Raw genomic sequence first — 12,558 nt, forward strand, 5'->3', positions numbered from 1 at the left:
ATTTATTATATATCTATATATACCGAATATAAAAAAATCAGTTTTTGATTTTTAATAAATATAAATTCGAATGTATAATTCATAAAAATAATTTTTATAGTCATTAGGATACTTAATACTAATTATCATGTATTTATATTATTTATTATAATTAATTTCGTATTTATTTGGTATTTAACATAAAACTAGCACAAAAATATGATAAAAACTAAATAAAAACTATAAAAATAATATAGAGAACTTACAAAAATTATTTTTGCAGAGGTTTGAGAGAGAATTCTTCAAGTTTTTGGTGTACAAAATTTGTGAACTAGGCTATGGTATTTATAGTTACAATTTTTGGTAAAGAGAAAATAAAAAAATACAAAAGTTTATATAAAAAAATAACTAGTGTCTTGTAAAAAATTAAAAGTATTTATGGCCAGTCATGCCACCATTTCAAAATATAAATAAATAAAAGTAAAGTTAAAAGTAGAAATAAAATAAATAAAAGTGGATCTAGATCTAGTTTATATATAAAAAAATACTACTTTTTAAAAAAAAAAATATATATATATATATATTTCATAGTTCTAAAAATGTTAACTAACTAAATTTCTATTTTTATTTAATTATTAAATACGAATTTTGATAAATATAAATATATATTCTGTATTTATAAAATTATAATTACTAAATGTGGTTTTTATTTAATTAAATTATTACTTTATAATTTTATTAGTTTTATATATGTTACTACATTTATATATACTTGTATTTATTAATTACATAATATATTAACTAAATACAAAATTAATATAAGTATTTTATATGTAATCATGTTATGTCATAAATTTTTTTTTATAAAAATTCTTACGCGTACGTTGTTGAATAAAATTTATTATTCGTTTAACGTTCGTTTTCTATAACACCCCAGCTTAACATGACCACAATATTGTCCGCTTTGCCCGCAGGCGCACGGCTTTTTCTTGGCGACCACACACGAGAAGCACTTTTCCAGGAGGTCACCCATCCCGGTAGTGCTCTCGCCCGAGCACGCTTTAACTGCAACGTACTCGCACATCTGCTCTGCCTGTGATCCTAAAACGCGTTGTGTCATTTAAGCGTGAGTATTACATTATAATCCCATGATCACTCATGTGTGTGGGCAATGTGGGATTTGCCTAGGGTGTTACACAAAACACCAAACCCTAAACCCTAAATTCTAAATCGGGCTAAATTTTACTTCACAAAACATGAAGAAAAAAAACGTTCACATTCTTCACGAACAATATTATCTTGAATGTTATTTTTGTTGATCGTTTTCCCGCCTAAATAATAACTTTCATTACGAAGTGTTTTTTCTAAATGTTCATATTTTTGTGTGATTTTGATGTCGGAAAAAAACCCAAAAAACGAAAAAAGAAAAAAAATTTGCTTCCCCCTGATTGGTTACTTTGATCCTGCCTCTCTCTCTCTCTCTATATATATATATATATATATATATATATATATATATATATATATATATATATATATATATATATATATATATATATTTTTGTTTCCCCCTGATTGGTTACTTTGATCCTGCCTATATATATATATATATATATATATATATATATATATATATATATATATATATATATATATATCTATATCTATATATTATCTATATATCTAATAGACAAATCATGTAGCACTATTCATCAATAGTAATCAGGGGTATTTTCGTCATTTCACTTTTTTTTTTCTTTTTTCTTTTTTTTGGTCTCCAACGATAAAAGAAGCGACTCTTATAAAAGAACCAACCCTTCAATATTAACAAAAGATGTCGAAAAAAATTCTTTTTTACCAAAAAATCAACTAATTTTTTTTACTTTTTTTTCTCAACGATAAAAAAGGCAACTTTCATAAAGGGAACAACCCTTCAATGCTACGAAAAGATGTCGAAAAACATTCTTTTTTATAAAATAGATCAATTAACTTAAAAAAAAAAACCAACGCTAAATGAAGCAACTTTCACAAAAGGAACAATCCTTCAATGTTAGATGTCGAAAAAAAATTCTTTTTTACAAAATAGATCAAGACTTTTTTACAACTCGCATTCAAAACGGTGCCCCCAGCGCGAAGCGTGGGGCTCCACAACTAGTTTTATAATAATTAATAATATAATTATAATAAATAATAATAAAAAAACACAAACATACAATTTCATTATTCTTTTATACACTTTTTTCAGCGGTGGAAGTTAAAAAATAATTGCTGGGGAGGAGGAGATTACAACACTCTGCTATCTCCCCACGTCTTCAGAATGTAATTTTTTGTTAACTTAATTACTTGTAAATTCTTTCATTTTCATTTCTGTTTAGGTATTCAGTTAAATTTAACATACATACTGCTAACGTTTATTTCAATTGTTAGTATAACTTTTGATGAATTTTAATTTAATTGATTTCAGTTTCGTCCAGATCGGAGGATCAAAAGCTTCTCGATTGATCGATCAAGCTTGCTACATTGATCGTATAATTCAATTGCACTGGTTAGTATCTTTTGATTTATAATGAGTTTGTGTATCATAATGATCGCTTAATCGCTTAATTAACTTTATTTGTTGTTGAATTAACTTCAATGATCATCTATGTAGAGTTGTGATTCAGTATATTTGATTTTAGGCCGATCAGCTATCAGTTTTGTTATTTAGTTTTACTATTTTTATTTTAATTTCTGTGTGTAGAGGAGTTGAGAAAATGGGGGTTATGTCAAGAAGAGTGTTGCCAGTATGTAGTAATCTGTGTATATTTTGCCCTTCGATGAGGGCGAGATCGAGACAGCCAGTGAAACGGTATAAGAAGCTTCTTGCAGATATATTTCCTCGCTCACAGGTGATTTAATTTTGACAATTATGGGAATTAATTTACCTCAATAGTTTTATTACACATTTATAATTTATATATGCACAAGTTGAAAATTATAACTTTATCAGCGCATCCATTCAGTATACAAAGTTTTTTTTTTATTTATGAAAATCTGCCTGGAAGTAGTGTAATACCCTACCTAAGATGCTTGTCAGCGACGGTAATCCCTGATTTCATGCGGATATATTATAAAAAATCTATCGAAAACAGATACTTGACTATCTATACAACATATACGTTTATGGTTCTAGTGTCCATTACACTAGTAAACAGATACTTGACTATCTTGAGTATGTTCTATATATTTGGTTGAATAGTACTCTTAAATGGATGATAACTATAATCAACTTTCAATGGCAGAATGTTGAACCAAATGATCGAAAGATTGGGAAGCTTTGTGAATATGCTTGTAAGAATCCGTTACGTATACCTAAGGTAGTGCTTATATAACTCATCTTATAAAACATAATTCTACATTTATTATCACAGAATATCTTTGTTACATTGTGACCCTTCAAAACTAAGATATTTATCTTATATACAGATCACTGATTACTTAGAACAGAAGTTTTACAAGGACTTGCGCAATAAGAATGTTGTCTCTGTAAAATCTGTGTCAATTGTTTATGGGAAATTACCATCTTCATGTAAGGAGCAGATGTAAGTGGAAATGTGTTAATCCTTGGCATAGATAAAATATGTTTCCACACTAAGCATTTGGTAATCGTGTTGAGTAAATTGCAAAACAACGTTGTCATCTCTATTACTAGATTATTCTGTGTACGTTTTCAGGCCACTTTTCGCTAGCAGTTTGTTAGAAGTTGTTCGCACACTACTAGATCAAACTCAACATGATGACATGCAGATTCTTGGATGCCAACTTCTTGTCAACTTTATAAACAATCAGGTAAATGTTGCTTATAATAGTTTGTAGTATTAATAGTTCTTGAACAAGTATCACCCTAATGCAGCTTATATAGGCCAAATATGTAAAGTATTTGGTGCAATTGGGTTGGGTTGCAGTGAACCAATATACTTTGTTCAAAAAAATTGTATAAATTATATTTATTGAATTATAATTTTTTTTTTTAATTTAAATGTTTAGAGGTAAGTGCTTAACATACACTGTGGATGACTTATCACCTGTTAGTTCTTCTAGAGATCAAACATAACTAAAATCAACCGGGTCATAAGTATATGGGTCAAATTCCACCTCTAGCTTAATGTACAGATTGAAAAAAGTAGAAAAAGGAAAACTTATTAAATATTCGACCTCCTTGTATTAGGTGGATGGTACTTACATGTTCAACTTAGAAGGCCTCATCCCCAAACTTTGTGAACTGGCTCAAGAAGTTGGTGAAGATGATAGAGTATTTCGGCTGAGGTCAGCAGGACTTCAAGTTTTGGCTTACATGGTAAACATATTTGTTCTGCATTATCGTTTTGGCTTACATGCTTATGTGCATAAAATCACTTAAATCATATTGTTGTCCTGTTCTATCTATAGTGCCAGAGATTTTATAGTAATTAAAGTGTAATTTTTTATCATTTCGTCTGTAGTTTCTTTCATCGTTCCGTCTATGAATACATGATACAAATATATAACCACAAACTTTAGATGATATTGTAACCAACTATGTTATCTTATATTTACTCTTTGTGGTTTTTGTCGATCAGGTACAATATATGGGGGAGCAATCTCATATCTCTTTGGACTTTGACATTGTATGTTCCCTTCTTTTCAGTTAGCAAATTCGGGTGATAAAATCCCTTGACACGTTTTCTTATTTTATTCTTATTTTATATTTAACATGTCCTTTTTGTATTTTATAGATTGTATCAGCAACTTTAGAGAATTTAGTTGACGTTACTAAGAACCAAGAAAATGCTATGTACGACACACAGCTATCTCAAACACAAGATCACACTGACCTTGGATCAACATTTATGGATATAAACAAGAGGATCACAAATGTCAGCTTCAAAAAAGATGTCCCCTTGGGGTAAGTGCATTTTATACATTAATTTAAAGGTGATAACTTTGATCTATTGACATATAAGTAGTTTAATTATCTTTATGTTTTATCTCTAGGGAGTCTCATGAGTAAAATAACTAAAATTTGCTAAAAATTTAAATGTATTTGCTTAAAAGGGGACAGGTCAAATAGGTGAAAATTTGCTAATAATGCTAAAATCATTGTATTCAACAGAAAAAGATTATTATTGAATAATGCAATCATAATCATACTGGCTCACCAAATTTAATATGAAATTTCAAAAACTTTGTGTGTTTTTGGTCAACTTCACCCTCCCTACCCTTTTTGAAGCGTTAAAAAAATGCAAGTTTCCCAACACATCTATCTTGCCAGTTGCCACCTCAAATATAGATGAAAACTTGTGGCTCATGTTTAAAAGATTAATATGACAGCTTTATCATTTTCACAGGGATGTACAAAAGAGCCCGCCTTATTGGTCCAGTGTTTGCTTGCATAATATTGCCCATTTGGCAAAAGAGGGAACAACTGTACGGCGTGTACTTGAACCTCTCTTTCACAGTTTCGATACCGAAAAGCATTGGTTCCCTGAAAAAGGGTTGGTATTGTCTATTTTGAAGTATCTGCAGATGGTGTTGGAAGAATCAGGTTATTTAGGGTTAATAAATATATTTATATAAAAAATTGGCAATTAATAATAATCCATAAAAGCCTTGAGCAGATTGCTGTTCACAGAAAGAATAGTATTTTTTTAAATTATCTATGAACTTTTATAACCTTTTTATTTTTATTTTAATTCAGATGACAAATCCCATCTGCTCTTGTCTATTTTGATCAAGCATCTGGATCACAAGGATGTTATCAAGCAGCCAGTTATGCAAATGCACATTGTGAATGTGGCTACACAACTATCAGAACACGTAAAGCAGAATGGTTCGGTTGCTTTTGTCGGTGCAATAACTGATCTCATTAAACATTTACGCAAATGCTTACAAAATTTTTCGGAACCAACAAGTCCTAGAGGGGGATCTGATAGCTGTTATTTGGATCTTCAACGTGCATTGGAAAATTGTATCTCAAAACTCTCACATAAGGTTCTTAATCTCCCTTGGCTTTTTGTTAATTTTAGTTGGCTAAATATATATTATATCTTAATAAAGATAATTAGGTGGCAAAGTTGGATGTGTTCTAGTTATGGGATGGGGGAGGGGGACAAACGATAACTGAAAACAGATTCAAGTAAAAGAAATAAGGGTGAAATTTAGGGCAATCAAAACGGGTGGGCTAACCTGCCAACACCTTCTCCATGTAATTTTTGTTTTTATTGTTATTAGTTATTACTTAACAATTATTAATGTAATTAAATATGATCACAAAAAACATATTGGTAACTTAATATCATGAGGTGCTAACGAGTAACGATGAGTAGTATGGGTTAAGATTGGGTGGAGTTGACCCAAGATGATTTATGGCCAAATTTTTTAGTTTTTGTTCAAAGGACTAGCGTCAAATATCAAATCAGAAAATCGTTATATCCTAATAGTCATCTAATTGCTTTTTGATAAAATGATTTCACAAAATACACTATCCCAATAGTCATCTAATTGCTTTTAGATAAAATGATTTCGCAAAATACACTTTTGGTGACTTGTTACTCTTTTGACATATTCACTTGTAAGATATATTCTATTTTTGTAATCTTATGACCCATTAAATGTCAAACATGGTCCAAATTGACCCATGCATTAGTATATGGGTCGGAGTTGCCACATCTATTGATGATAAAATGTTTTACTGGTAAAACAATCAAGCCATGGGTGAGGTTTAACTCGCTTGACACTTTTACACCTTAGCCAACCATATATATAACCAGTTTGACCTGTACAGAGTTATATATTAACCGAATTGATTCATTCCAACATAAATTTGTCTGAGGTTCACTCTAATAAATAGTTTCAGTGATATCCGTACTCATATTTCTCTTTATGATATATTTGACCCGTTACCTTATTGTCTAGGTTGGAGATGTGGGACCCATTCTCGATATGATGGCTGTAGTGCTTGAGAATATTCCAGCGAATGCATCTTTAGCTAGACCAACTATGTCTGCCCTTTATCAGACTTCACAAGTTATCAGTTCCATTCCAAACCTAGCTTACTACAAAAAGGTGCGTGCAAGTACTGTTTTATGCAACACAACCCATATCTTATCTTATTTGATCCGTATGATAATACACAACCCAAATCATTCATGGGTTGATATTGACACCTCTGCTAATTGACTATATTATTTAATATCTGTTTTCCTTGTAATCTGTCAGGCGGTCCCTGATGCTCTCTTTCACCACTTGCTTTTAGCAATGTCACATCCAGATCACGAAACACGTGTTCTTGCTCATCGCATGCTCTTCATTGTGCTTATGCCATCTGGCATCCTCCCGCTGATGTCATCAAAAGTAACAAATGAATATCTCTCCATAGATGAAGGGAGCGAAGATAAAGAAAATGATGTCACAGAATCCATATCTCGTGATGGCATCAACCATTCTTTTCCTGATGGAAAAACGGTATGATGCAGTTATTGTCAAAATATCATGATGACGTGTTTCCTTGTTGATTTTTAATCACAAGTTTAATTTATAAAATTATGTAGAGCCAGAGTTCGATGCGACTGAGCCGTCATCAAGTGAGCCTTTTGCTTTCATCGATTTGGATTCAGGCAACAATTACCGGAAATACCCCTGCAAATTTTGAGGCAATGGCACAGACATTTAGTCTTGCTTTATTGTTTACTTTGTCAAAGGTAAATTTATTTTTTACTTATATTATAATATTATATTATGAACAATGAACAATTTCTTTAAGGATCCATTCTTAGCCTGCCCTAAATCGAATGTATGATTAAAACCTAGTCGATTTCTGTTAGTCTTTTGGTTATCTGAAGTTAATGAAGCATTTGGATGTGCCAATGTAATACTGAATCTATGTCTTAATATAAACATTCAAATTAATTAATCATTTATTCTGTCATATTTTTTCTATGTGCTGAAATTGTTGTATGCATTGCCTTTTTCAGGATTTAAATCATGCGGCGTTAATCCGGTGCTTCCAGTTAGCATTTTCCCTTGGAAGCATCTCACTGGATCAACAAGGTAAGATGGACGTTTTAATCATACTCCTTGATACATTTCTAATGTTGTAAAATTAATAAGAATAATATATCATTTATTAAAAACAACATTATACATGTTTCAGAATATTTATCTTTTATTTTAAATTTCTAACATTGATCATTTACTTCTTGAAGCCGGTATACCACCATCCCAGAGAAGGTCTCTCTTCACGTTGGCATCATACATGATTATTGCTTCTTCAAAGGCAGTTCATATTTTGGAGTTGATTCCCATTGTTAGATCGATGTTGATGGAAGAAACGGTTTGTTTTTGTTTCAATCTACACATATTCAATTTCATTTTTTGTATCATAGAAATTAATACACTAGGTGACAATTTCAACCTGTCATATGGAAATAGGCCAGTTCAGACTGCATTTTATTGATGAAAGGTCAACTTGGGTAAACTAGAAAAAAAATAGCTAAAAAGGAAAGATGTCAACAGGATCCAAAAGACGATCCATAAACTGCTTGTGGCCTGGGCCAGACCATTTTCATCCACACAAGCTATCCGCTTTGAACCCGCCCATTTTACCACCTCTTTCTCTTACACTACTATGAAAGATGTTATCTGTCAGTTTACCTCTGTATATGCTAAAATTGGTTCACATGCAGATTGATCCTTATCTTACACTGGATGAAGATACGGGACTGAAGGTAACTTGTATGAAACCTGGTGAGGATAATTGCTATGGATCACAAAAAGATGAAGCTGATGCTTTAAAGGCACTCTCTGCAATTGAGTCAAAAGATCACCTGTTAAAAGACACACTTTTGACCCACTTGTTATCGAAACATGATAGTTTATCAGAGGTATCTACATTTCACCCCCTCGTCTATTCCACCTTGTAAATTATAATGATGATGATAATGTGCACAAGTATTTATATTGTCACAATAGTTCTCTCTTTTAAAAATGTAGTGAGACTCAGTGGCGGATTGGTGATTGGTGGTCACTGATGTCACCGGTTAATACCTTAAATTTTTTCTACTTGGTGACTTATTTCAATGGTGTCACACAAAAAATTTTTACACTTTTCACTGGTATCACTAATTAAAAACCCCAACAAGTTTCTACTACATTGCGTATTTCAGTGGTGTCCCGTGCAACCACTGGTAACACACTAGATCCGCCCCTGGTGCGACTGCCAATATTGCAGAACTCAGAATCACTCAGTGAGTACTTGGCGAGTACACGGTTTTTGCAACTCGAGAATTACTCAAATTTGATCAAACTTGGGATTACTCGGAAAATCGGTAAAAACGCAGTCAAACTTGGTCAAAGTCAAACTTGGTCAACAGACTACACCACTAGTATCGATTTTTGCAACCTTGGCGACTGCCTTGTTTATTGCTCCTCATATATTCATCTTCATTTTGAGTGAGACGTAGATCCTCAAAAATGTGTAACTGAAAAAAATGAAGCTTAAATCGATCAGGATGAAAACATAAATTATAGATTAAAATGACTTTTCTAAATCATATTATATAAACCTTACATGTATGAGCAAAGTCATACTTTATACTAATAATGTATGTATTTGTAGCTTAAAATATCACAATAAACTATTTTAACACTAATTATTATTCTCTCTATGATTTCCAGCAAGAACAGTTGGACGTAAAGACACAGATTATGCAGGGGTTCACGCCTGATGATGAATATCCTTTGGGTGGGCCATTATTTATGGAAACACCACTGCCATGTTCTCCAGTTGCCCAAACAGAGTTTCAAGCTTTTGATGAGGTAATACTTTTAGATACCACTTAGTTATATATTTCTGCAAGTCTATTCATACTTGGTTAATATATTTTTGATGAAATGATTTTTCTACTTTAGGTAATGCATCATGCTGATGAGAGTGATGACGATACGTTTCAAGACCAATACGAAAGCCAATCGGGCCGTAAAGATTCTCTTTCCATCAATTCACTTGACATTCTGAGTGTTAACCAGCTATTGGAGACGGTATGCCCATTTTTCACTTTTATATTCCTACCGATGGGAATTTCGGCCCATTTACCTATGGATGGGTTTCTTACCGGTGAAAAGGGTAAATAATAAACATTGCCTTATAAGGATTTTCAACATAATTACTTGCCAATAGATTGAATCGGGTTATGCTCTATACATAACGGGTCAAAGGTGTTGAGGAATACCCGAATTGTATTCTAAAAGTATGAAACATCCCATGTCTTAAATCTATTTATGAGAGAGATTCATCAGTGAAAATTTAACTTACGGTAATAATTTATTACACTTTTCCGTTTTGTATGACGTCATCATTTTTTGTTTAAATGAACTAGAGTTCAGTTTGAAGTATGCATCTATCATTGGCATTGGCAGGTACTGGAAACTGCCCGTCATGTTGCAAGCTTGCCCGTTTCGTCTACTCCCGTTACGTATAATCAAGTCAAAGATCAATGTGAGGCTTTAGTCACGGGTAAACAGCAAAAAATGTCTGTTCTTCAAAGTTTTAAGAAGCAACAACAAGGCATGACTATAATTGTATCCGGTGAACATGAAAACGAAACTCCAATTTCACCAAACACTGTAAGAATCCTAATTTATCTCTCGAATCATATTCATAGTAATTACTTCCTTAATTTATAACTGTCAAGATTAAATTCTTCGTTACAGCTGTGTAATTTCTTATTATTGATTTTAACTCGATAACCATAATTAATTTCTTCAGAAGTACATTGTTTGTACCGTGCAATAATAACTATCTTTTGAATGGTAATCCTGTTTGTTTTTTTTTTTTAGAAAACGGGACTACCAGAAGATGTTAAATTGTTAACCAATGGCGAGAAAGCTCTTAAGAATGATCAACTAAAGGACTATAGTCAACAACAGTCGTTTAGGCTTCCACCGTCAAGTCCATATGACAAGTTCTTGAAGGCTGCTGGATGTTAATAAGTTGTCATTCTTTATATTATTTTTCTTTTACAAACCTCATGCTGTATAAAATCATGTTTTATCCTGATTTCTTGTTCTTTTTCGAAAGTAGAAAAAGAAGCCATTTGAGTTGTGTAACATATAGAACAAGATGTGTCTAGATGCCAAAAAGTTAGGAGTGAATAGCGAAATAGGATCCTATTTTTTTATTTGTTTGTCTAAGGTGTGTTTCATACGTATGTGTTGTATTTGAACATGGAATTTACAACTATATTTCATTTTGAGATAATTTATATATTTTGACGATGTTTTATAATTCGAAACTTTATATGCTAGCAAGTTATCACAATAAATATATTTGATTGCCAAGAGAACATATGGCAATACAACCGTTAAACTATAAAGAATAAAGATTAGTTTATAAGGATTGCCTATATAATCAACAAAAAACATATCACTTCAATCACTTACATTTGCATTGAATTTGAACTCACACCAGTTTGTTCCTGCTTAAGGAGGAGCCATAGTAAATAACATGTAAAATACAGTACCAAATTTAGTAGAGCAGAGGCAGTTTTGACATTATTTTGGCAACTAATAAGTAGTAACATACGCTTATAAAAACACATATACAAACAATGAACAATACTATATGATATTTTCAAAAGAAAATATGAACTCTTTTTCTCATGCTGTAAATCTCTTAGTTTTATCACCTTTTTGAACAACATAAACAATAGAATGTGCCTTCATACCTGCTATTGAACAGTGATCCCTTGTTATTTGCATCAAAATAAGATAATTCTTATACAAAAGATTGTCTTAATTATGGGCGTAGTCTTAATTGTTATCTTTATCTTTATGGAAGTGGCATTTACACATGAACATTGTAACTAATTAATCTTCCACATGAGCTTCTGAAAGGTTATCATCTTTTAATATTAACTTATACCGTTTAGAATTGCAAGGATGATAAAAGCCAGATTATGCCTCGTTGACCTCTCTAACTAAAGTGATGTGTATTAATCTATTATTAGTAGAAATCAACATTAATATAATTATAATACTAATACATACATATAATAAAAATAATATTAGAAAACTGATTGTGACATACTCCGTAACAGATTGGTATAATGTCACACACTAACTCATTGATGTCATATACAACAAACCAAGATAAATCGAAGAGAACATCCATAAAATTTAAGTTATATCAGAAGTTAGCATACCTCATAAGAAATTCAAGTCCAGATTCTATCTTTACAGGATCGACTAAAGCTTCAATTGCAACTATCGTGGTTTTACGTCTTCCCAGTATATTAATATCATTCTTATCTGGAAGTCACCGCAAAACTAGAAAGAAGAAGCATAACTACAACAAAAGCATACAAGGTAGCAGAGGTTTAAATAAATTCAATTATATTAACGTTATATAATGAAACCCAATCAGATCAAATAGAGTAGAACTAGTTGTGGAGCCCTCGCTTTGCGCCGGGGCTCCATTTTGAATGCGAGTTTAAATAAAAAGTGTTATCTATTTTGTAAAAAAGAATTTTTTTCGACATCTAACGTTGAAGGGTTGTTCCTTTT

General features: G+C 31.7%; 1 protein-coding gene across 3 annotated transcripts; it reads left to right on the plus strand.

Moving 5' to 3' along the window:
- The first annotated feature begins 2,226 nt into the window (after positions 1 to 2,226).
- Positions 2,227 to 11,265, plus strand: LOC139893194 (protein SEMI-ROLLED LEAF 2). Of its 3 annotated transcripts, none has more exons than XM_071876342.1 (21): positions 2,227 to 2,298; positions 2,444 to 2,524; positions 2,720 to 2,867; positions 3,261 to 3,335; positions 3,445 to 3,560; positions 3,693 to 3,807; positions 4,187 to 4,315; positions 4,578 to 4,625; positions 4,734 to 4,903; positions 5,346 to 5,542; positions 5,696 to 5,988; positions 6,913 to 7,062; positions 7,216 to 7,461; positions 7,548 to 7,697; positions 7,971 to 8,046; positions 8,202 to 8,329; positions 8,682 to 8,879; positions 9,673 to 9,813; positions 9,907 to 10,035; positions 10,414 to 10,620; positions 10,834 to 11,265. In XM_071876342.1, exons 3-21 carry the CDS (start codon positions 2,733 to 2,735, stop codon positions 10,981 to 10,983), a joined length of 2,853 nt encoding a protein of 950 aa, XP_071732443.1. In that variant the 5' UTR covers positions 2,227 to 2,298; positions 2,444 to 2,524; positions 2,720 to 2,732; the 3' UTR covers positions 10,984 to 11,265. The 3 variants fall into 3 exon arrangements, with proteins under 3 accessions (XP_071732443.1, XP_071732445.1, XP_071732444.1); XM_071876344.1 differs by having other exon boundaries at positions 2,270 to 2,298; positions 2,454 to 2,524; XM_071876343.1 differs by lacking the exon at positions 2,227 to 2,298 and adding an exon at positions 2,314 to 2,354.
- Positions 11,266 to 12,558: the final 1,293 nt, after the last annotated feature.

The sequence above is a fragment of the Rutidosis leptorrhynchoides genome, chromosome 2 (genome assembly GCF_046630445.1).
Source record: "Rutidosis leptorrhynchoides isolate AG116_Rl617_1_P2 chromosome 2, CSIRO_AGI_Rlap_v1, whole genome shotgun sequence".
NCBI classification, from domain to species: Eukaryota; Viridiplantae; Streptophyta; class Magnoliopsida; order Asterales; family Asteraceae; genus Rutidosis; species Rutidosis leptorrhynchoides.